The sequence below is a fragment of the Mustela erminea genome, chromosome 5 (assembly GCF_009829155.1).
Source record: "Mustela erminea isolate mMusErm1 chromosome 5, mMusErm1.Pri, whole genome shotgun sequence".
Taxonomy (NCBI): Eukaryota; Metazoa; Chordata; class Mammalia; order Carnivora; family Mustelidae; genus Mustela; species Mustela erminea.
In genome coordinates this window covers 11,257,706-11,283,915 of record NC_045618.1, presented here as the reverse complement: position 1 = coordinate 11,283,915, position 26,210 = coordinate 11,257,706, and the positions used below count along the sequence as shown (strand labels likewise).

The 26,210-nt window shown below is 40.2% G+C and overlaps 1 protein-coding gene across 14 annotated transcripts in view; it reads right to left on the bottom strand.

Moving 5' to 3' along the window:
• Positions 1-26,210, bottom strand: part of CHD2 (chromodomain helicase DNA binding protein 2) — a 130,886-nt gene that overhangs the window by 77,584 nt on the left and 27,092 nt on the right. For 12 of the 14 annotated variants that reach the window (XM_032342123.1, XM_032342119.1, XM_032342125.1 and 9 more), the window contains 5 exons: positions 14,065-14,296; positions 10,275-10,361; positions 8,501-8,562; positions 2,457-2,564; positions 356-496 (listed from right to left, as the gene is read on the bottom strand). In XM_032342123.1, coding sequence (XP_032198014.1) covers positions 356-496; positions 2,457-2,564; positions 8,501-8,562; positions 10,275-10,361; positions 14,065-14,296 — 630 coding nt within the window. Of the gene's footprint in view, positions 1-355; positions 497-2,456; positions 2,565-8,500; positions 8,563-10,274; positions 10,362-14,064; positions 14,297-26,210 lie in introns of those variants that run through there. The other 2 variants (XM_032342127.1, XM_032342129.1) reach the window with 2 other exon arrangements.

The following is a 26,210-nucleotide window of genomic DNA, read 5'->3' as shown; positions in this document are numbered from 1 at the left end:
TATTATACCGAGTATGTAATCTGATCCTCAGGAGAAACTAATTGAAGGAGCAATTTAGAACTGAGAATACAATCCAAACATCTTTCCTGAGAGAAGGTATGAAATGAAGGCATCAATCTGAAGCAGTTTTCTTTCCAGGAACAAAGGCCTCGAATGAGCCACTCTTCCTTCCACATTCCCACCGGCCCACAGCATTCCTTCTACAAGAACACTGACCACATCTCTGAGCACAGCCTCCGGACACGAGTCATTACTTCTGCCTATCAGACGCAAATCCTGCCCTTACCACCACCAGGTTCTAGCCGACTACACGGTCACCCTCACGCCAGTGGAAGACTTCTGGGGCACCACCCACCTAACATTTTTAGCCGCTCTGCGACGAGTCTGCCTTTTAGGAGCTTCGTCATCTTCATCATCGTCATCGGAAGAGTCCTGCCTTTTTCTCTTTCCACGCTGAGTCTTCTGCTGCTTTTTAACACGAGGTTTGGGCACTGTTCTGAAATGAGAAGAGAAAAAACAGCGAAGTTTTCACTCTATCCCTTGGTGTCTGTTTCAAATCTTTATCATTTCCCAGAGCAGCAGTACACATACAGGATTAACCTGGGGAGTGTCAGCCACGAACATTCCTGGGTTCCATCTGCTGAGATTCTAACTAACTAGAAATCTGTGTTTTCAACACAAAAGTGATTCTAATGCTGAGAATCCTCAATCACATAAAGAGAGACACAGTGGATTCCCAGGCAATGGCTCCACTGTTCCGCAGGACTACCGGACATGCAATCTATTGCTGATGGTACCTCTCTGGCGGGCAATTTGAAAATACCAAACTTACAAACGTTAACAATTTTACTTCTGGGAATTGCTCTTACAGATACACACAGATACAGGCTTAATACGGTATTCACCGTAGTACTGATTGCAGTAACAAAAAATTAGGAAAATGCTAAATCTTCATCAGCTGGGAATCAGTTCCTGAACAGAATACTAGGTAGCCAGCACCACCCCTCAAAAAAAACCACCAAAACGTTTCCGTGTTTTGATAGGAAAGATTTCTAAGAGAAGGAAAGAAAAATGCAGAACAAGATACATGAAATGCTATCTATACAGAAGGAGCAAAGGACAGAAATCACTCCACATGAATTTCTGTTACATGCACACAAAGTATATCCAGAAGACGACATGAGAGCATGCGCCCTGCCGCACACCAGCTGAACAGGCTGCGGAGACAACTCCGTGCGTGACTCCCAGCAACAACCAGGACAGAAAGCCACAGCCTGGGCACTCGGAAGGAAATCCCCAAATACGCTACCCATGATAAAAAGCCAAAAGGAGAAAGGGGGAGATGGAAACCCACAATCCTGCCTGTCTCTCTTTTATCTTCCATAACCAATGCCACACAGACCGATGATCAGGGTCAGTAAATGACAGGTAAACTCTAGAAGAGAAAGCTGAGGTGGCACTTAAACCTGCACAAAAAGACACCAAACTCATGTGAATTTCCCTGCTGGGGTGGGGGCAGCTGTAGAATGTCCTAAATAGGAGGTAGGCAAATGTTTTGCAGCAAATGGACAGAGCATAAATATTTTTAGCTTTCCCAGACAAGAAGCAAAACTGAGGCCACTACCCAGGCACTGATATAACGAGGGAAAATGAATTTTCACATAGTATTTACTGACAACACTCAAAATAATCATCACTCAGTACACTTTCTGTGATACACATCTAATGAGAACAGAATTCTTTCTGAAAGGATAACATTTCATTTAACTGAGGTTCAAGCTTAGTGTTCCCTACTATCAGACTATAAATGTTTATCTATAAAAGCTACACTTGGCCGTACAGAAATAGGTGGTGAGTGGGATCTGGCCCAAAGGAAAAAGCTTGTCAACCCCATCCTAAGTATTACTATGAGGTGAATTTCCCTGCGATCTTTGTCTCCCGCCTTCCTTTCTTCAATACCAGTACCCCTGCTGCCAGACATCTGAACAAAAATTACCAAAGTTTCCTACCACTTCAGACTTCCTTCTCTGCACAATCACGTTCTCTGCTCGTGATAGATTTAAGAACAAGGTAATAAGCAGTGAAGCATGCTTTCAACCAGCCAGTGTTTTAAACTCAGGAATTACTTCTCCCAAAGAGCCTACACACTACTCAAATACACAGGGAGGTTTTTTTAAAAGCAGAAGACCCCTCCTAACTAGTATGCCATGGAGGAAGAAAAAGAAGCTTCGCTGTGTGAGACATACCATGCAAACACCCAATCAAATGTAAGCGTCCCCATCATCTAAACCCTTGCTAATGAGGTAGACTGTCAAGAAGTGAACACAGACTTTCAAAGCCCAGAGTCACAACATGTTGTATCCCATCAATTAAGGCTGTCGTTCTAACACCAAATCATCCACCATCTAACAAATTAAGCGCCACCAGAAGCAGAGATGTTCGAGCAAACACTGCACCTTCTGGGGACAGGTCTTCTGGCTTTCACTTTTTTTTGCTCTGGTTCGCTCTCTGCACTGGTGCCTTGTTCCTGTTCATCTTCTGAGGGTTCCCGTTTCCATTTTTCTCTGTGATCAAAAGCAAAGCAAAATCATTTTTTTCTAAAAGAACTCAAGATTGTTTAATTTGAAGAATCTGACAAAACCAACTTCAATCGGATTCTCCAAAAGGCAGCATGTGCATTTTAGGCATTATGGCTAAAAAAGGTTTATTCTAGCTCCATTTAAATTTTGGCTGTGTTCCTTCCTGGACTGTTTTTTCTCTGGTGATGAAAATGGATAGTACAATAGTATTTTTTTAAACTATTCTGGCAAAAAAGAAAAAAAAAAGCTATTAAATCTCTCATACTCTATTTTTATTTACTATCATTGAATGGATTGAAGTCATAATATATACTAGACTAGTTCTCAAATTTTACGATGATCAGAACCCACCTGAAAAACTTACTAAAAAAAATATTTGGACCACAGCCCTAGTTTCTTATTCAGCAAGTCTAATAAGAGGCCTAAAAACTTGAATTTTACCATATTTAAAGATGATGCTAATACTGGTTAAAGACTCATTCCAGAACTACTATACGGGATATTTTAACATGTTTAGAATATATTTGATGAAACAGTCCCTAAAATTACTTTTCACAATAAACCTACCACCTACTAAATAATCTGTTCAGCTAAAGATGTAGTCTTTAATAATTATTTATTAGACACAGTAGGTGTTCCTTTGCTCCTTGAGATCTTAGAAGGCTTTAAAGAGCCTTATCTTATAGGTCTCTCCTACCACTCCAGAGTTTTTGAGGTTTGAAGACCAAATGTGGGGCTTAGCTCATTTCTAGGGAAAAAGGAAGGAACATAAAGTAGTCACTGGGCATGAAATATCCAGGGGGGGGGAAAAAAAAAAACCCACGAACTCACAGGCAAGTACCTGAGGTTTTACAAAACAATCACCACTGTGCCTCTGGGCCCATGATTAGGAAGTAAGATTATGCTAAAGACAACTATTAGAGAATCACAAAGTCATGTCAACATTCTTCATAGGAGAATAGGTCAAAGGAATAAAGGAAGCTTATTGCAAGAAGGTGGTTATCAACCGATTCCTGAGAATCTTCCTAAAAAGCCCAGGAGCCACACTAACACCTGAGTAAGTGGAGACTCTAGAAAGCATGAAAAGCCAAAAGAACACATTACTCAAGTCCCACTGGCACTGTTTGCTTCATATCCATCTCCTCTGGCATAGGTGACTGCTCCTGGGCAGGGCCACTTCTGTTCACCTTTGCACCAGACATAGCACAAAGGCAAGCAAATGGAGGAAGACACTGCTTTGTTAAATAAAGAAATAATTAAGAATGAACCCTATCAGTCTAAAAGACAGATAAGGTACTTTTTTGGAAGCAGACTGCTAATTCACCAAGGCCTATTAATATTGCCTAATAGCCTTCCTTCTCTCATTTAAACAAAGACCTCCTTATGTCTAACTACACGCTGGATACCGGTCTTAATCCCTTTCCCTAGAACTAAGTACAAAAACTGTTTGCTAAGCAATCAAAGGAATAGAAGGGGATAGCCTGGAAGAGAGGAAGGAAGAGGTCTCCAGGCACCGGGAGACTGGCACATGAGGCTGTGTTCTTTCTTGGACCAAGTTCACAACAGTTTACCCCCTGGAAGGGGCTCACATAGCCAAACCAAAGTGGTTTCACAGGAAAGTAGTTTGAAAGAACACAAAACAACTAAGATGTAAGGGAGAGCAGATCAGATGAGAAAGATCCACGGTCAAATATTCGTTGTAATTTACCTAACACCACAGGAACTGAGAAGCTAAATCAGGGCAGCTAAGGAGTCCACTTCTACAACTCTGGGACTAAAATGGCAGTAACCTTGATCAGTGCTGAGGCTAGTTTTCCAGTTAAATTACAGGTGTATAAACTTATGGACAACTAGGAAGACTGAGCATCTTCCAGTATGAGAATGTACAACAACTGAGCAAAGCAAGTGGCCCAAGTAAGAACAAGGTATTTGGCATTCCGTGCCAAACCTCCAGCCCTCCTCCTTTCAATCATAACCCACTGAAGGCTACAGAATCAGGAAAAGACAAGCTACATGTTCTGTGAGGATCTGAACAACTGAAGGCTTTTGGCCTAAATTTGTACATGAACTTGAAACTGGCTGGATTATCTTAAATTTTGTTTTAACTTTCAAGAACAGGGGGAAAAGTAAGTTAGGATCAGAGACACTTAGTCACTCTGAATAAAGAGGAGGTGAGAAGAGTGATCAAAAAGATTACTTCCCAAGCCTGCAGATGTCAAAGGCTCTCTTAGACCACCGGTTTCTTATACATAATGCAAATTTTAGGATGATGACTCCTTGATGAAGCCATATGTTACAAGTCAGGCTACAACTGGAGTTGTCTAAAAAATAAGATTGTGATTGGGATACCTGGGAGGCTCAGTCAGTTAAGCATCTGCCTCCTGCTCAGGTTGTGATCCAGGGTCCTGGGATTGAGTCCTGCATTGGACTCCTAGCTGAGCAGGGAGTCTGCTTCTCCTACTCCCTCTGCCTGCCACTGCCCCGCCTGTGCGCTCTCTCTCTCTCATTCTCTCTGAGAAATAAATAAAATCTTTAAAAAATAAAAATAAAATACAAGATTATGATTAATAAAATTTTCACATGTCAAAGGAGACTTGAATTGCCAAATCCAGCTCTAAGAGGGCATCAGCGGGATTTCCTAAGAAGAAATCAATCAAATTTTTACCAAAATCTTGGGAACTGGGGAGAAAAATACTAAGATTTGGCCACTGAGGCTCTAAGGCAATGTAAATAGACAAGAAAAAGTCAGAATGCAAGCTAAGTAGGTATAGTTTTGTTCCTTTATTGGAAAAAGGTGTTGGGCAGAACACAGGTCCTAAGACACAAATCAAACCTAAACAGCTGTGAAGGAGGGAACGCACAAAATTCCTTCATAAATAAAACAGGCCTAAACTGTGGCCAAGAGTCCTACTAATTATCACTAAAAGCCCAAAGAAGGAGGTTCCGCTCTCTACTTTTAGAAGGCAGAACAGGAAAAGAAGAAAAGAGCGGCTTAAACTTCATTTATTTTCAGTACATTTTCCCAGAAGAAAGGCCTTTCAGGAAGAAGTTCCATTGAAAAAGGAAAATCTGGGGCTAACAGATTCTCCTCCACTGGGTCATGAGTTTGTGACAGAGTTCCAACTCAAAGCACTGGTGGGGGGCGGGGGAAACTATGATCCCAAGAGAAAAACTTCAAGTGACTTACAGTGAACACATTTTGTTTTTAAACTACAGTTAGGAGAAAAGGTTCTGGAACCATTCTAGAGTGGTTTGAAGCACTGGTGGGACCATGAGTCAGCAAAAATCCTATACAACTTTCCACAAATCTGGACAACATTAATAAGTATGGCATAGGTAACAGTTCAGTGATTAAAACAGCAGGAGTGGGTTAAATAAATGAAAAATTTTATTGGTTACTATGACTAGGTCAGGGGTTACAACCGAAATACCCATTAGGCCAGGCAAGGTCTATAAAATAGGGTCAAATGGAGAACTCCCAGGCCATCAGGTTATAAAGACCACTGTTATAGGGGCCAGCACAGACAGATTTTTCTAAGAAGCTAGAAATCTGGACTCAAGCACCATTTCTCAAATTTTTAACCTTGCCAACTAACTTGAAAAATGTTTCCAATATTGTATAGGAACATTACACTGTGTAACTTCTGAATTTTTAAAATGCTAATTCACATTATGACTCTGGGGAGTTAGTCCCTTGTGAGACTCTATTTTTTAAAAATGCCAAAGTCATGAAAGCAAAGTAGTGTGAAAGCACTGTGAAAGTGCTGTGAAGAAACCTGACCACTTACATAAAATATCTAACCCTAGATGGGACCCTGCAATGGAGGCAGGAAATGTTTTAAGACATTACTGGGCCAATTAACAAAATGGGAATATGAATTAGACTAAGTATTTTAGCAATGTTAAATCTATTTACATTAAAACTACCCTGTACTTAGGAAAGAGTAGTCTTCTTCTCAGGAAATCCAGATTTCAGTATTTAGGGATAAAAGGCCATGATGTGTGTCACTCCTAGTCTTAAGTGGTTCAGAAAAAATATCACGTGCAAAAAAAAACAAAAAAAAAATTACGTGCATGCATATATAAATATATAAAAGCAATAAAGCAAACGGGGCCAAAAGTAGTAACCAAAAGCAAATCTGAGTAAAGTACACAGGCATTCCTTACACTATTTTTTGTTCTTAAAGCTTTTTTAAAGTTAGAATTCAAAAAATAAAATTAATAAAAATAGCTCTTTTAAAAGAACTTCAAAATCTGTGGTACAGTCTGCAGGGTTTCAGAAAAGCGTTTCCCTGTGCTAATACTTCAAAATTTCCACTCTCTTTGAGTCAATTCTAAAATCTAGGTTCTACTAGGCTTGCTCAGATCACAGAGGGCCCCCTTTAGTGCCTTCCAACTTCAGTCACTATGGCACCTCCTCCAAGTAATCCTACTCATTAACTGACTCAGGAGAAAAGCTCCTCATAAGCCCCAGTACTCACCAGCTGCACAGTGGATGGCAGGAAGTGAGGCTAGCCCAGTGCCCCCATAAAAACAAGCACGAAAGGAACTCCCACAGCTCTTACAGGTTCCTAAGGAAGAACCTGGGGCTGGGAAGCAGCCTTACAGAAGATACAGGCCCCTGAAAGGAAACTAAGAGGTTCTACTCAGGAGAAGGAAGGCCACTGAGGGCTGTCAACTTTCAAGAACTCTTAGGATGACTGGAGGAAAGTAAGTACACGGGCCAGTGGGCTTCTGCACACACAGAGAAGGCCCTTAAAGTAGGTTATGGAGGTTTCCAAGCACAGCATCATGTAGATACCAGTCAAGAGACCAGCAGAACGTAGCCAGATGGTGGAATAAAGACCACGTGCATGGGCTTCCCAAAGGCTCCCAAAGGCCATTAGATCAGAACAGCTTCCCAAGCAGGCCATGGGACTTAGAACATGGGAGTAGAACAAAAGCCTTTTAAGATGCCAAGAAGTACAGGCCTGCCTACAGTTTCTCCTCCAACTCTAATTAAATATTTAAAACACAAATGAAAACTGGATGTGCTCTGGGGAGGGCAATACTAAATTCTTGACTTTCCCTAGCATAGTTTCCAACAACCCTGTTAGGCTGGCAGAACAAGTATTACTCTATTTTGGAAAATGAGAAAATGGGTTTAAAAAATTCAAACTCCTTAGGCCAAAAATTTATTAAGGAGTACTAATATTTTTAGGACAGAAAATATATGTAACTGGGGTTCTATTTTAACAGGCACCATGGACAACTATTTACCATGAGAAACCCCTGAATTTGTCTGCCAGGATTTCAGTATCTACATTTTCAAATGCAGCCCCTGAGGAGACGGGCTGTAGAGTTCAGACTATCAGAGATCCAGACCCCCTCCAAGGATGATTTTTAAATTCTAAAAAATATAAATAAAAATATTTTTTTCACCTTAAGTAGAGTTTTTAAATTTTAAAAATAATAAATATATAATCTATGTTCTAAAGGAATTTCACATAAGCCCAAGAATTAAAATTTTCTGCCTTGTGAACTGCAGTATTAAAATTACATAGTAACAACAGTGAGAAATGTCATACTACATTGGGTGTCCAGTCAGAACCACATGAAATGGGAAAAAGAGCAAATCTACATTTGTTCCTTGTTCAATCACAATAGAATTTGTGCACATTTTAAAGAAAACCACAATGGGGCTAACGGGCTCACCAGGTGGGGTAAGCCGTAGCCCAGCACACATGGGACACACACAAGGTGGGGTCTCTGGGCCTCAAGGGCTGCTGAGGCAGCAGGACAGAGGAGACAGTGGCCCAAGACAGCAGGAGCCGCAGCAGACTCTGGGACCCGGAGTGGACTACCACATGACAAAGGCAGCCCCACAGAAGCAGACGTGCTCAAAACCCCTGTGTGAAGTACATGCCCCATGAAAGACTTACTGTTTCTTCAGCTGCCTCTGGCCTCTTCTTTTTGGGCTCCCACTCTCAGACCCGCTACTTGCCTTCAGTGTGTGAGGGGGAGAAATGATCACAGACTTTAATTCACAGTTCTCAGGGACAACACAAACCCCTGATTCAACAATCTGCTCCATCATAACATCATTCAACATGAGCTTTCAGACAAAAGAACCCTGTGTTTGGTGGGCGCTCACTCTTCTTTTCCTTTGAATTAATCTGTCTGTTATAATGGAGTTACACCAGGAAATATTTCTCTCGGCTTAACTTCTACAAGGGCACAGCCCAATAAAATTCTCTGTGATGATGGAAATGTTCTGTATCTGCAGGATCCAATCTAGTAGCCAGCAGCCACAGGGGACTGCTGAGCCCCTGAAATGTACGTAGTGCAGCTAAGGAACAGAATCCTTCCTTTAACTGGGCTTTAATACAAATTTTAAAAGCCACATGTTAGTGGCAACCGTACTGGATACTGCAGATCTCGAATATCATGTGAAAATGCCACATTTAGTGTGCCATTAAAGGTGCTGACCTACTGATCTATTCCATTTCAGACTCATTAAAGAACATGTTCAATCACGAGCTGAGAGTGCTCTGCTGTCTGGCCTGACAGCACTAGGCCAAGGAAAGTTTACACAGTCAAAAACATCTAAACAGCTCTTTCCCCCCAAACTTAGGGAAACTGGCAAATATTCCTACTGCTGTTAGTCTTATGCCCTACAGAGAATGTGTTAATTTATATACAAAAGAGGACAAGAGTGACTCAACAATGGGACTGGTTGTAGCTAACATGGCTCAGGAACCTAGGCCTAGACACCGAGGATAAAGAAAGCTAAGGCAAACCACTCAGAGGTCATTCAAAATAAAACACCATGAAGGCAATGTGGATATTATAGTCAATTAGATCTGTAAAGTACATTTACCAAATTCTACCCCCCAACTCCCTAACCTCTGGATATTAACAGTTCACCTTCATCAGAAGGATGTTACATAGTTAAGAATAGCAAAGTCCTCCTAAGAATGCAGAAAGGGGCCATTTCACGGAGACGTAAAAGAGCATCTCTTCAGAATGTGGTCTATAAACCCAATATAGAGGTAAGAACGGACAAAAATACCACACAAACTGAGAAAGGTGAGAAAAGTCTGATGCTATGGAAACAAAAGAACCCAGTACATAATATCAATTTTTAAAAATCACCAATCCATTCAATCTCTCACAATTAGATCAGAGTTATATGTGTGAAGTGTTTTATACTGCACACTAAAAACAGAAAGCAAATTTGAAGAATTAGTTAAAACACATTACTTAGGTTACACAAACTCTCCTTCCTTTCTCAGAAAATAAATCTGAAACTACGTCCATTATTACATTTACCAAGCTAGTGACTCATTGAACAAAATCTAGGAGATTTACAAACTAGGTTATTTTAAAAGATAAACTTCTTGCAATCATCAATTTCACTTGAAATCCAGAAACATTTAAAAAAAATGAAAATAAAGATGTGAAGCCAATACTGTATAATATACTCTAACACTCTACTAAAACATTCATTGTGACACAATCTTCCTGGTAAATTTCTTTTCTTTAAAAGACACCTGTGGTTTTCCCTGCAGTTCTAGGTTGAGAAAGCTTGCAACAGAGTCACTTAATTCTCAGGCATAAGGCTCACGTTAATGGGAACATACACACCAGAGTTGAAAAGGATGAGGTAAGATAAGGAATTCAAATGTATCCTCTTAAAGCATTTCTTTTTCTTACCTCCTCCTTAATATTAAATCGTGATGGTTCTTGTCTGCTTCGGTTTGACCTCCTAACCCCATAAACATCAGGATATTCTTCCCACATCTGTAAAATTAATAGACCACGTGTGAATCCTTTTTTCTTGATCCCCCATTTACTATTTTCATTACTGAGACATGTATCTCCATCTAAAAAAAAATTTAAGTAACTAAATATCAAAAGTGTTGTTTTGTGTTAGCTTTGTTTAGAGATAATAAAGTACTACCTGTATTATCCTGAACATGGTGAAGTTTAACAATGCCTCTTCTTTACTGAATGGCTCTCAAACTACATGGTACGCTGATTACTGGTCATTAAAATATAAACTTACACTTGAGTAATACAGCAAGGCTTCCACTGAAGACAAAGTTTTTACTGATGAATTTTAAGTCCCTAATGCATTCCAGTTTCAGGTGTGACTGCACACTGACCTATCTGGGAGCTCAAAAAACAAGCAAGTCCCCGACAATTCTAATTAAGTAAGAATCAGAACATTTGTCTATTTCTTTAAATTCCTCAGGATGCTTACACAACATGCCAGAAGCACGCATATTGGGCATTTCTGACGCTTAGCTACAAGTTCCAGAAATGAGCACCACTGCCAATCTTTCTCTGGATCATTCTATTTTATTCTTCAACAGTAATTAGCCTTTGCCTAGTTTTGGGGACTTGATTTTTAGTAACAATCTTCACTAGTAATTAAAAAAAAAAAAAGAAAAAGAAAAAAGTAGGAACACCTGGCTGGCTCAGTCACATGCAACTCTTGATCTCATGGTTCTAAGTTCAAGCCCCATGTTGTTTGTACAGATTACTTGAATAAAACAAAATCTCAAAATAAGTAGGCAGCTCTTTCTGTCTATGGGTCCTGTTCCCGTGCCTTCATAAAACCACCTTTTTCTACTGAAAATAGATAAGTAGGAGAGCTTAGTTGGAGAGACAGTTTTTCCCCCCCACAATATACCAACATCATCTTATAAAAAGACTCAAATCAACAAATCTATAGAAAAAATGTAGAAGGCCCCACAAAACCTCTGAGTGTCTATAACCCCCACCTCGGTCTCCTTCCCACAGATAATTATTACCAAGTACATCATGGCGGCGTTCTTCTAATGAAATCAGTTACACAGAGGCAAAATGAATTTGGATGGATTGTGGGAACACTGAAATGAAGATGTCAATAAACATGTAGAAGAAATGCCTGAGAGCCAAGATTAGAAATGTGGGTTTGTTGTCAAAATACAGGTAACAGCAAATCTCATGAAAATATTTAGAAAGTGAGGCCACAGAAGCCCCTGGCTGAGACTCATGAAGTGTGTGGAAAGTGGACCCCAAAAAAGACAAAACTGATGAAAGACGACTCAGGAAAAAACAGAATGTTATTAAGGCAAGGGAGGATATTACCAAAGTGCCTTTAAAAAAAAAAAAAAAAAAAAAAAATGCCAAGTAAGCTGAAGAAAACCAAGGCCTCCAAAGAAAACAAGCAAGATGTTCTAGGAAAAGGCATTTTAGAACAAGAAATCAATTTTATCATGGAATCCAGTGTTCTCAGTTTATAAAGGTGACAAATCCATAAAGGCCTTGAAATAATCTTAGAGCTGAGAAGACAAAGTGCCCAACCAGAGTTAGGAATAACCAAGTGGCAAGAAATCTAGGTGACAGAGGCAGCAGAACACTGAACAAATCTGAAAGAGAAAGAAAGGCGACAAAAAGGTTTACCTAGCCATGCCAACCCCAACCTCTACCTCAACCCTGACCCCTTTTTGGAACTGTGTTAGAGCTGTGAAATTTCTTTACTCAGCACAGGTATTTAAGAAGCTTTTATAAACTCGGACTGCTAAATCACTGAAAAGACCACTGATTAGTTTTATCATTTTAAAATACTAGGAATCCAGGCTCAAATCCTAGGACTGTATTATACCATAATGTACACACACTAATATCATCCTGAGTTCATCTCTGTCCTTTTGATGGCCACAATATCTAATTCAACCCTTCAGTAAAAAAGCTACCATGTAAAGTGACATTGTTCTCTGTATACAGAAAACAAAGAGCTTTCCTCAGAAGTTCTCATTTTAGAATAATATCCTTAAAGTCAAAATCCAATCATTCTAACTGGTTAGAACACGCATCCACGCATTAACCTTACTATTTAACTTCTTAGAATTAATCACCTTAACTCTGGAAGTATATTTTAATATTTCTGTCTGAAGCTGTACTTCCATTATGAAATTCAGTCTTAGCCATGATTTCCCTTCTTAGTTCCCTTCATTTTTTTATATAAGGTTAAATATATAAGGTCTTAAAACTTAACCACTGTGAATCCTGATCAACATGATCTCAGTGACGTTTTAAGCACTATGTTAAGTAATATGGTTTCATGGTTTCCTTTACTCCACAAGTCAAGAAATCTCCACCGCACAGATGAAAGTCATACCCAGACTTTTTCAACCCATTATACTTCCCTCCAAATTGTGTGTTGGTGTTCTGAAAAGAGCACCTGATCTAGATGGAGAGGAAAGCAGGCTCTGACACCACACTCTGAAGATCACAGAGAAAAGCCTTCCGCTACAAGCCTGGGCAGTAAGTCTGAGTTTAGCGATACTCAGAGCAAAACCTCTAATAGGTGTTTCTACATGTATTCCCTCTTGTGAAAGGTCCACCCACACAATGAGCAGGTAGAGTAGCTGAGTGTCGGAAAGTCACTCCTCTGTTAACAAAGTAGCAAGGACAGCTTTCCTTTTCCCATGCCTCACAGCACATCTGTTGAAGCTATTCTGTAGAACCTGCATTTTAAATTGCTTGTACTACTACAAAAATATGTGCTTAGATTTCTATCTTAGAAGAATAAAAACCAACTCAGCACAAAGCTTTTTATTTCACTAGGGCATTTTATTCTTAATCTAAAAGAATATTCTTTTCTATTTTCAGTGATTCAAATACAACTGTCTCAAAATGGAATTTTAAAAGATTGGCTGCATTCTTGTAATTAGGCCAACTCATTAATTTTTCCCTAAAAAAAATGCACTTCAAAGTTTGTGCCTCAATGAGACCACACTATGCACTTAGAATTTTGGCTTGTTTGCACTCTTTGCTAGAAGACTCTTCTAAGTTCATAATACTTACATTGCCTAGATGCAGATTAACTTTTTTTCCTATGAGAAGTATTTCTCTTCCATGCTTCAGATACGAAAAAACTATCCTTATTCTTGAACTGTTATCATCCATCACTAAGCTTTACAACTACATTCCATAATCATCTGTCAGTAATTCTCTCTAGTATTGTTCAGTATTGGCTATTACCTTTTTAAATGTTAAAAACCAAAACTATAGGGGTGCCTGGGTGCCTCAGCTGGTTAAGCATTCGATTCTTGATTTCACCTCAGGTCATGATCTCAGGGTCGTGAAATCAAGTCCTGTGTCCGGCTCCATGCTGGGGATGGACCCCACGGAAGATTCTCTCTTTCCCCCTCACCCTTTGCCCCTTCCCCCAACTAGCTTGCTCACTCTTTAAAAAAAAAAAATTATAAAAATGTGCCTTTTTGCTTTGTAATTTGACGGTTCATGTAATTATTTTCCTTATGGCCCCGTGTCTACTAAATCAAACAGAACAGAAAGCAGTCCCTGTTTTTATCCACAGGCAATAGATGATTACAAAAGGTAGCTACAGTTTTTATTATCCAGATTAACTCATAAGTTTTCCATGGGAAATAGAGGTCTGCTAGCTGGTCCTAGCTCGCAGCACACTTTCTCTGTATAGCAAAGTAGATACCTTCTTCACATCCGCTATCCGTTCCTTCTTAGAGGCTGGCTTCTCTTTGGCTTCTGGAAGGACTGGCTGGGATTTGGAACCCGCCGACTCACTTTCAGATTCCGACTGGCTCTCTGAAGACTCAGAACTGCTATTTGACTCACTGCCATGGCCACTTCCTGGATCACTGCCCTGCTCACTCTCCGACTGGCTTCCTGAGTCTGAACCGGAAGCTTCTTCAGATGCTGAGTGACTTAATTGAAAAAAAAGAAAAAAATTAAGATGTAAGAACTGCACATAAATCTGTTTTTGTAGAATCTGTTTTTTTAAGAAGCGGTAAAATGAAAGCAGAGTATTGATTCTGGTAATACAAAATCAAAATCTTCAAATTTGGATTTGTATTTTTATACTGCAAATAATGTCATTATTATCATTCCCAACCTCCCTAGTATCTACAATTTCCTGAGTGCTTAGATCATGCCATTTACCACTTAATTTGTATAGGTTAGTTCTTTTATAAAACTCCAAAGAGGGATATTATCTTCTCCTTCAATCAGATGAGGAAAAACAAAAGCTCAGAAATAGAATAGCAAGTCTCCCAAGGTGACACACGAAGGTCAACCAGTCTGGATCCACTAAGTCTCATTTGTTCAGTATCATTCTCTCCCTAAGACAAACCCCCCCCCACACACAAAGGAAAAACCCAACGCAGAACAAAAAAAAGCAAAGCAACGTTACTGGGGTAAGCAACGTTACCCCAAGAGTAAGAACACAACCTGGTTCAATTATCCAATCACTGGTTCTCAACCACAGGTGCAAATCAAACTCATCTGGAGAGCTGTATGAAAACACATACACATTACCCCCAACCAGATGATCTGCCTTGCAATCTCTGGCAATGAGTTCTGGCCCTGGTACAATCAACAGAAAAAACTAAAAAAGAGCATTCCTAGTGTGACGTGAACGCCTAATTCAAAAAAGACCACTATGGGCTACCACACATCCCACTCCTTCATCCTTCCAAACACCCCTCAGGAAAAAGCAACCTAGGTAGGCAGATGACAGCGGAAGCCACAAAACAGAAGCACCACAAGGCTATGGGAAGATGGGGTATCATCTTCCGGGAGTTGAACAATCAATATGCCCTCCCCGCAGAGTAAAAGCAATTCAGGGGCACATCGGTATCAGTGAAGTTACTTTAAAGGGAAAGACCGAAACTGGATCGACTCCACAAAAACACCTGGGCCGTCCAACTCTTCTGCTCAGAGCTGGAGCACAGGAGGGGAAGCGCATTAGCAACCCAGAACCCAGGGTTCATGGTAACTTAACAAAAGGGTCCTTGAGTTCCCACGGCATGAAGCCCAAGAGGGTAAAGAAGGCTCCGAATTTACCACCACTGTATCTTCCCAACTAGCAATGAGGGCCTATCACTTGACAAACACGTCCACAGAATGGACAGGGGCAGGACACGGGAACTGGGACTGATACCCAAAATCCAAAGTGATCCACACAAGCACATTACAGCCCTGAAGCCTTTTTGTTTAGATGAGGGAGCAATCGATGAGAATGGGGTTGGGGGGGCAGGGGAGTCTAGCTTGGGGAGGGGAGAAAGGAAGGGGAAACCACATATTAACTGCTTAATCCTCTAATAGGTACCCAGCGTTACTTAAAGGACTATATATATATATATGTATATATATATATATATTACCTTGCTTATTACCCAAAATAATCCTATTAGGAATTACTATCCCCATGTGAAAGATGAGAAAACTGCGGGACACCTGCGTGGCTCAGTCGGTTAAGTGTCCACCTTCAGCTCAGTTCATGAGCCCAGGGGTCCCAGGATTAAGTCCCACATTGGGCTCCCCGATCAACAGGAAGTCTGTTTCTTCCCGTCTGCCACTCCCCCTGCTTGTGAACCCAGCGCAGTGCCCGTGACTTCTCTCTCTCTGACAAATAAGTAAATACATAAATCTTAAAAAAGAAAAGAAAGAAGAAGACGAGAAACCTGAAACAGCAGGGATCCCAACACTCAAGTCTGGCTCTAATGGCCATATTCTTCTACTTTAAAATGTTAGCAACTCAGAAAATAAACCTTGTCCCTGTTACACAATGTCCAAAACCAGTCAGAGATCCCTGTAACAGGTGACTCAACACTTCCAAGGCCTCATTATACTGACTGACCCCTTGGCCCTTTGGAGAGTAAAAGCTGCCCAATCCAGCTGACTAAGGTATCTTAAGTCACTTACTCTCCACCTGTAACCAAGCACAAGGTGGTCATCAGGCAAAAAAAAACAAAGAGGAAGGCTGGACAGTGTAGTAAAAAGTGCAGGCTTTGGGGTGCCTGGGTGGCTCAGTGGGTTAAAGCCTCTGCCTTCATCTTGGGTCATGATCCCAGGGTCCCGGGATGGAGCCCCATCCCTGGCTCTGCTCAGCGGGGAGCCTGCTTCCTCCTCTCTCTCTGCCTGCTTCTCTGCCTACTTGTGATCTCTGCCTGTCAAATAAATAAAAATCAAATCTATTTAAAAAAAAAAAAAAAAGATTTAAAAGTACAGGCTTCAGCATCCACAGCTTGGGTCTCTGTCCTAGCTCCTCTCTCACGGCCATGCCACTTTTTAACCTGTGCCATCCTCGGCAACGTCATGAGAGCACCGAATGGCAGGCAGGACAGCAGGACCCTATAAATGATAGGACCTTACCCAAACATTAGTAGGATTTTCAGAATTTCACATCTAAGCTCAGGTTCCCCTTCTAACCCAAAGTTCTTCCCTGCTAGTGCTCATGAGTCAACCAGTACCACACAGTTTATGGCAATAGTTAGAATTTATTACCTTTGCCTCCACCATTCAATCACAGGGACAGTTGCAGAATTTCCTGAAGAGGAGTTTAGAAAGAAACCTCTTTCTACGCACTTGGAAGGGTGTTAGGAATGTACCTGGAGGCTGCATCTACATACCAACGTGCCTGCAGGCTTAGAGAGGCCTGAGGATGAGGAGCTGGCTGCCCACCTCCCCCAGCTGCCTAGGCGGTCACTGGGAACCCCCAGTCTCCCTCCACGTGCCTGTGAAACCTGGCCTCCCTCCTCAAGTTCTCAAGACTCAGGGCTTCGGCCCTCCTTCCCCTTACCTCCACTGCTCCAGCCTCACTGAACCACTTGTAGGACACAGAGGAAGCCCGAGGATTGCTCAATCTCTGTGGGTGACAGATACCGCTAGTATTTTATCCCAGAGATGTAATACATAATATATATAAAAATGTAATATATATAACAACATACAACTATAATACATAATACCTCGGGTATTATTACCCTTCTCTCGGAACACATTCCTTGTGTCCTCTCCAATCCTAAACTCAGTGCCTACGAAGTACTTCCGTAATACTCTGCCACAGCAGTTCATGCCCCTGGGAACTCAAACAGGCGGCCTCATTTCAGCGTTAGCTCCCAACACCAATGCCCCGCTGGCTCTCCTCACTTTGGGCAATGACACACATCCCAACCAAAGGGCCGGGCTTCATTATATTAACATCTGTGCCTCTTTGCCTACCATGTGTCCCATTCCTATACAAGTAACTTGGTCACTTGTCAACCTCCCCAACAGACTTGAGAGCAAAACTGTCTTCTATGATGTTCCCTGTACCAGTACGCCAGAGAAGACAACAGACAGGGGGACTCCCTGACTTCGCTAGAATATGCAATCTTTTTAAAATCCTTTTGAAATTTTTTTTTTTAAGATTTTTTATTTATTTGACAGACAGAGATCACAAGTAGGCACAGAGGCAGGCAGAGAGAGAGGAGGAAGCAGGTTCCCTGCTGAGCAGAGCCCAATATGGGGCTCATCCCAGGACCCCGGGATCATGACCTGAGCCAAAGGCAGAGGCTTAACCCACTGAGCCACCCAGGCGCCCCATATTTTTTTACTTACTATAATGCTTAGTATCTCCAGACAAGAGATTAAGGCTAGAATCACATTTTGACAATCACCACCAACTAAAACCGTCACAAGACCATAGGATGTTCCATGAAATACAAAACATTCCAACAAGACAGAAAATATTCAACTCTCAACTTAAAGAAACAGAAAGCCAGAAATAGCAGCATTAGTCGGCTGAAGATAACCAGAATGGCCCAGTTAACTGGAAATCCTGTGAGCCTTTTGTGCTGAAAAACAGTAATCACTGTAGATGTGATGGAAATGTCCCACATCAGCACCCACATGGAGGCGGTATAAGTAGGCTACCCCACTCCCTTTAACTGCCTCATAATACGGATACATTTTATTTAATCCGTCCCCTATTCCTGAGATATTGAGGATATTCTTAAACAGTTCTCTTAGCCAATAAGCTACAAAAATCCTTGATACACTCTACATTTCTGTATCTCTGACTAGAATATTTAGGTTTCCAAATTGCTCATTGTAACCAACAAGCTATAAATATCCTTGTATATGCCTTCTTGTGCAGCTGCATTCTTGTGTTTGTGTAGGAAAGTGACCCTAGAAATGTAACAGTGTATACAAATAGCTTTGCAGGAAAAAAAAAATAGCCATGTTTGCCATCAACACCTATCTATGTGCACAGATACACTTTAATCACAAAACTGTTAACAGTGGTTTATTCTGTTGGATAAGTTATTTGAAGTATTACTAATGGATACAATAAACTACTTGTGTAACCTCAAAAAAAAAGGAGAATGAAAATCAAACCTCTAAAGAAATAAACATCAAATTCACAACTGTACTTACCTCTAGGGTTGAGCAAGGCAGATGTGATCAGAGAATGACACTGGTGATGTTTTATGACTGAAGCTGAGTGGTGAGTTCGCAATTGTTCACTATGTAAGTATCAGTCTTTTTAACAGTTAAAATGGCTCACATTAAACCCAGACAAAAGAACCAAATGCAAGGCAAAGGATAGAAGTACCCCCAATCCTACACAAGATGAGCTAAGAATATGAGTGAAAGACTGTTTCTTAAATTATTTTTTAAACCATCAAGTCAAATAGGACTTTAAATATAAATGACTTATTAAATATAATATACTTAGAATAATATTCAGGGGAAAAAGGTGTTTTAAAAAGAAAGCAAGCAAGCCTTCCCACAGCTAATGTCATACTCAACGGTGAACAAGCTGAAAGCCTTTCCAATCAAATCAGGCACAAGAGTGCCCACTCTTACTTCTCCTATTCAACACAGTACTTAAGTCCTAGCTACAGCAATCAGGCAAGAAAAGGAAATCAACATAACTGAAAAAGAAGTAAAATTGTCTCTATTTGCAGATGACATGATTTCATATGGAGAAAATCCTAAAGGCTCAACCAAAACACTGTTAGATCCAATCAGTGAATTCAGGAAAGTTACGGGATACAAAATTAACATACAAAAATCAACAGTATTTCTATACACTAAAAACAAATTTTCTAAGAAACAAAGAAATTGAACCCATTTACAACAGCATCACCAACATAAAATACTTACGAAAATATTTAACTGAGGTGAAAGATCACTACTCTGAAAACTGCAAAACGTTAATGAAAAAAATAAAATATGACACAAATGGCCGGGGGGGGGGGGGTCTGGCAGGCTTAACTGGTGGAACGTGTGACTCCTTTTCTCAAGGTTTTAAGTTCGAGCCCCACACTGGATACAGAGATTACCTGAAAATAAAAACTTAAAAAAAAAAAAAAGATAGCACAAATGGAAAAGTATCCCATGTTCATTAAGTGGGAAAAATATTGTTAAAATGTCACTATTACCAAATGTCAGCTATAGGTTCAATACAATGCCTACTAAGATTTCAATGTTATTTTTTACAGAAGGAAAAAAAGCAATCTTAAAATTTGTATGAAACTGCAAAACCTCCAAAGAGCCAAAATAATCTTGAGAAACAAGAATGTAGAGGCATCACACTTCCTACTTTCAACCTATAGTATAAAGCTATAGGCATCAAAACAGGATGGTACTGGCATTTAAACAGAAAAAAACAAAAAAAAAAAAAAAAAAAAAAAAAAAAAAAAACAGTGGACCAGATCTCAGAGCCCAGAAATAAACTCAAGCATACACAATCGACTAATATTTGACAAGAAAACTCAATGGAGAAAAGACTATTTCTTCAATAAATGTGCTGGAATAGCTGGATACCCCAGGTTAAAGAATCTAACTGGACCCATATCCTACCCCACTCACAAAAATAAAGGCAAAATTGATTAAAAACTTGTATGTATGACCTGCAACCATGAAATTCCCAGAAGACACAGAAATAAAGCTCCTTGCCAGTAGTTGGTAATGATTTTTTCGATATGCCATCTAAAGTACCAGCAACAATAAATAAGTATATAAATAAAGTACCAGCAACAAAGTCAAAAACTCAAGTGGGACTACATCAAACTAAAAACCTTCTGCACAGCCAAAAAAAAAAACCACCAACAAAGTGAAAAGACAACCCACAAAATGGAAAAAAAAACTTGCAAAGCATTTATCAGATAAAGAGTTAATATCCAAAATATAGAAAAAACAACTCAATGGCAAAAAACAAATACATTAAAAATTAACAAATTAATGGGGCACCTGGGTGGCTAAGTTGGCTAAGTGTCTGCCTTCAGCTCAGATCATGATCTCAGGGCCCTGGAATTGAGCCCCACATGGGGGGCTCCCTACTCAGTGGGGAGTCGGCTTCGCCCTTTCCGTCCACTTCCCCTCATGCACATGGGTGCACACTTTCTCTTTCTCTCAAATAAATACATAAAGATTTTAAAGATTTTTATTTATTTATTTGACAGAGAGAGACACAGTGAGAGGAAGAACACAAGCAGGGGGAGTGGGAGAGGGAGAAGCAGGCTCTCTACTGAGCAGGAAGCACAATGCAGAGCTCGATCCCACAAGCCACACACAGACACTTAACGACTGAGACACCCAGGCCAGGATGGTTCAGGTCATGATTCCAGGGTCCTGGCATGGAGTCCTGCATCAGGCTGCTCACTCAGTGGGGAGCCTGCTTCTCCCTCCGCCCGCTGCCGCTACCCCTGCTTATGCTCGCAGCTTGTGCTTGCTTGTGCTCTCTGAAAAATAAAATCTTTCAAAAAATTTTTTAAATTTAAAAAATGTGCAAAGCACCTCAAGAGACATTTCTCCGAAGATATACAAAAGACCAACAGGTATACGAGTAGATGCTCGACATCACTAGTCAGTAGGGAAACACAAATTAAAGCCACAATGAGGTATCACCTCACACCTGTTAGAAAGGCCATCACCAAGAAGACAAGAGATCAAACAAGGGTTGGCAAGAATGTGGACAAAAGGGAACCCTTGTCCACTGCTAATAAGACTGTAAATTGGTATAGTCACCATGGAAAACAGTATGGAGGATACTCAAAAAATTGGCAGCATTCCTTACAATAGCCAACACATGTAAACAACTAAGACAGACAAATACTAAATACTGTACAGTCTCACGTAAAAAAATAAATACTGTGTGGTCTCACATGGAATCCAAAAAAAGAAATAAACTAGTAACTGGAGGAAGGTATTTTCAGAAGGTACAGACTTCCAGTTATAAGACAGGTAAGTACTAGATAACATAAAACTAGTATGTCACTAGTAACTAGTACTAGTAACATACAACATGATGACTACAGTCAACACTGCTGTAGGATATATTGGAAAGTTAAAAGAGTTAAATCCTGTATGTTTTCACTACAAGAAGAAAAAAAAATTTTTTTTATCAGTATGAGTGATAGATGTTACTGCAGTAATCATTTCGCAGTATATGAAAATTAAATCACCACACTGTATGCCTTAAAACTATAGTAACATATGCCAATTATTTCCTCAATAAAACTAGAAAAAGTAAATATACTTTCTATATGATGGAAAAAAGTCTTAACTTTTTTAGGTGTAACTCTAATTTGCATGCTTCTCTCCTATGAGGGTAAGCTCCTAAATGCTGAAAAAGAAAAGCAGTATTTGTTTAAAAAGGGGAAAAAAAGGAATATTGAAAAACAAACAAAAACTATAAATACCTACACATTTAAAGCACCGATAATCTGATTATTCCCTCAAATGATAGGATTAAATATTATCCAGATTTGTTATTAATGCCTAATCATAATACTAAATCATTATCAATAATTACAGCTTGTGATGCCAACTTAGACAAGGAGATGTGGAAAATCCACAAGACTCAAGTAAATGGGTCAAACTGAGTTAGTGGGGGGAGAGAGGTAGAGTCCTTTATTTAAGCTTTTACCTCAACAAAGAAAGTCATAAAATTACCTGATTAACAAAGTCATTAGTAGTGCTAAAGCAATTAAAAATGGGATATTCAGGAATCCATCACATATACAGAATCCTTATGAAAAAATACGTGAATATTAAAATTACTCAAAATCTAATTTGCAAACAAGTCTTGTAAACAATCACTACATGGAAATACAATTCAAAAATAATGAAAGGGACTCATCAAAACTGGAATTTTTTTTTTAAGATTTTATTTATTTGAGAAAGAGAGAGAAAAATAGCATGAGCAGGGTGAGGAGGGGCAGAAGGAGAAGCAGACTCCCTGCAGCGCAGGGAACCTGATGAGGGCTCCATCCGGAGACTCCAAATCATGACCCGAGCCGAAGGCAGATGCTTAACTGACTGAGCCACCCAGGCGCCCCAAACTGGAATTTTAGATTCCAACAGAAATTAAATGCTTATTAAAAAAAAGTTTAACACCTCTTTTCAATTGTGGATAGAAAAGGATTTAGTATCTCTTCAAAACCCTTTCTGAAGTTGACAAAAATGGCATGAAGTGTATTTTACAACTGTGCTTCGAAAGCAAGCGGCATTGTAAGAGCTATTGTTCCCGTTTCAATTTTTTTATAGCTGTTTCCCCCAATGGCCACAAGAGGTCAGCAGAGCAACACTTCAGTTTAAAGAAAAGCCAGCCTGTGGGTCCTTGGCCCAGGAGATGCCATTTCAGCACTTGGGTAAGTGTTTATTTTTCTGGTACTTACAAAATGGCTGAACTGCTTGGCAGAGGATGGGTTTTTTTTGTCGGTGAAAGCAAAATCTGGTAAAAACCACCACGCAACCTACACTGAAATTCCTTAAAACTTATCTCCAGACTAAATTCCATCGATGATTTAATAGGTAGTATTTATGGAGCACTTAGGTATCAAACATATGCAAAAATCTTCCTCTCAGTCTTTACAAAAACCCTCTAAGACAAATTATCCTCCTTTATAGCAGAGGCTTAGCTCTAGTGTCTATACACAGGATTCTATCCCGCTGCCCCACAGTATGGAATTCACACTGCTGTGCCCGCCCTGCATACATTCTTCAGTTAAACAGATCATTGAACCACCCACAAATGACGCAGAGCAACTTCTGTGTTTTGGGAGGCAGGAAAAGGCAAAGATCATTAAACCATGAGTTTCTTACTGATAAAGAATACTGGATCCAGTTCCTTAAATAAATGGAATGACATTTAAGGCCTTTGTTAAGACCTCCACCTCTGATTCAAGTCCTACCATTCTGTAGAAAACGCCACACATTATAAACAAGGTGAAAACACAAGTAACAGATTGAGAAAAGAAATTTCAATATAATATGAGGAGAATTACAGATCAAAGAAAAATCCACAGAAAACTGAGAGAAGGTCAGAGACACCAACTACAGAAAAACTTACGAAAAGGAAATTAAACCTTAGGAGTGATTTGAGAAGTGTATTATTACAACACATTATTTCACATTCATCTGCTTTGTAGAAATTAAAATGTATGCTACTACTAAGTGATGCAGAGAAAATAGGCAAGAGGGTACTCATATACTTTACCCGAAAAGGGATCGGCAGAGGCTTTGCAAAGTAACTTGCCATTTCCGAGTAAATCAAAACAGCCATATAAATGGTGCAATTCATTCTGTGGGTATATAACCTGACGAATTATTAAATTTGTGCAGGAGGGGAAAGTATAAAAGTGTTCATGGCTCTGCTCATAAAGACCAAAAAAATAAAGGAAAAAAATGTGGATTTATTCTATGCAATCAACTACAAGTTAGACTAGAAATGGATTAGATCTATAACACTGGCAATTTCAAAACTATTAGATTTTTAAAACACAAAACACTGTGCAAACCATGTTACATGGTTTTTTAAATGCCAACAGTTTTCATATGCCGAGTTCATGAAAGTGACTAAAGAGAAGGGGCAAATAGAATTTTAGTGATATGTAATTTGTATAGAGCTTTTAATTGTATTCTTTGCACTTTTCTGAGTTTTTCTGAATTTCTCAAAAAGGACTATTTCTAACATTTCAGAATTGATCAGTATTCAGGAGCAGGCCTTCCTGGGGTCTGACAGTTCTTCTGGAAGTTACTTCAAACACTGGTAACACCATCGCTTTTCAGAAAAAAAGTCAATCTATTAAGAAAAAAAAATGCCCCCAAAAATGCTGCTTACAGTTTCAAATACTAAAAAGAGAAGTCTCATCAGCACCTCCCATATTCAGAAATTCAGTGCAAACAAGGGAAAAGCATCCACTGTAATAAGCATGCTTCTAACATTCTCAAATGGAGCCGGAAGTCCTCTTGTCTTGATCATGCTACCTCTGTTCCCCCATAACCAGTTAAGGCTGAGTAGTCCTAAGGAGCCCAGGAAGCATCAAACAAATGACACTCACAGACACAAACCACTAGGAAAAAGTGAATTAGAGCAAGAAGCCTGGGTGAGGTACAAACCAGATAACCATTTCACAAATAGCTACCCAATTTGGATCTGCCAACGCACTAAGGATCATACAAGAACAGGACATGTTTTCTACAGGGGTAAGAACAAAGCCGCCAAGTACTGAAAGCAGGTAGGGGGAAGCTCCTCCTATATCCCACCATCTCATGTGGTTTACTTACAACCATTTCAGAGCCCTGAGGGCAGATGGATTAGTTTGGCCAGAAACTCCTTTCAGCACTCTGGGTCTTAACTACTCTTTCCTTACTTTTAGGCTATGATCTTTAGACTTCCGTAAGGCAGCAGCAATTCCAACGTTCAAAGGAGGTTTAAAAAGCCTGAATGCTAACCTCAGCAGTAAATGACTTCTGTCCAGTATCAAAGAACTTAAGTGTGGTCCCAGGATCAAGACCAACTTTTTTTTTTTTTTTTTTTTAAGATTCTATTTAACTTGGGCGCCTGGGTGGCTCAGTGGGTTAAGCCGCTGCCTTCAGCTCAGGTCATGATCTCAGGGTCCTGGGATCGAGTCCCGCATTGGGCTCTCTGCTCAGCAGGGAGCCTGCTTCCTCCTCTCTCTCTGCCTACGTGTGATCTCTCTCTGTCAAATAAATAAATAAAATCTTTAAAAAAAAAAAAAAGATTTTATTTAACTTGACAGAGAGCGAGCACAAGTAGGCAGAGAGGATGGCAGACAGCAAGGGAGAAGCAGGCTCCCCGCTGAGCAGCGAGTAAGATGCAGGACGTGATCCCAGCACCCTGTGACAAAAGGCAGACACTTAACCAACTGAGAAACCCATGCACCCCAACTCCCAACTTTCCCGGTAACAACCCATGTTCACTGTGCCAAGGGCTATGCTAAATATTTCAGACCAGTGTCTAAAGTGTGGCATTACTGACATTGGGGGCCAGATAATTCATTCTCCAGAGGCTGTCCTTATGTGTTACAGGGTGTTTAGCAGCATCCCTAGGCTCCACCAAGCAGACGCACCCCAGACCCAACGAGAAATATCTCCAGACACTGCCAGGAGTCAGGGAGGGGGATGTCCCCAACAGGAAACCACTACTTTCAGAAGCATTATTTTATTCAATTCTAACATCCCCAGGAGACACATACTCTACCCTTTCACCTTTTTTAAAAAAGAAACAAGCTCAGAGGTTCCTGCACTAGGTCTTACAGCTAAAAAGCAGAACAGAGGGCGCCAGGGTGGCTCAGTCAGTTAAGTGTCTGTCTGTGTTCAGCTTCAGGTCATGATCCCAGTGTCGCGGATTAAGCCCCACATGGGGCTGCTTCTCCCTTCCTCTCCGCTGTTCCCCCTGCTTTTGTTTGATTTCTCTCTCCCCCTCTGTCAATAAATAAAATCTTGGCAGGGGCAGATCAGAGACCCAAACCCCTTTCCCAATTAGCCCTTATTTCCCAAACCAGCCTCCTCACAAAAGCAACCATGATTGTTGTTCAACAT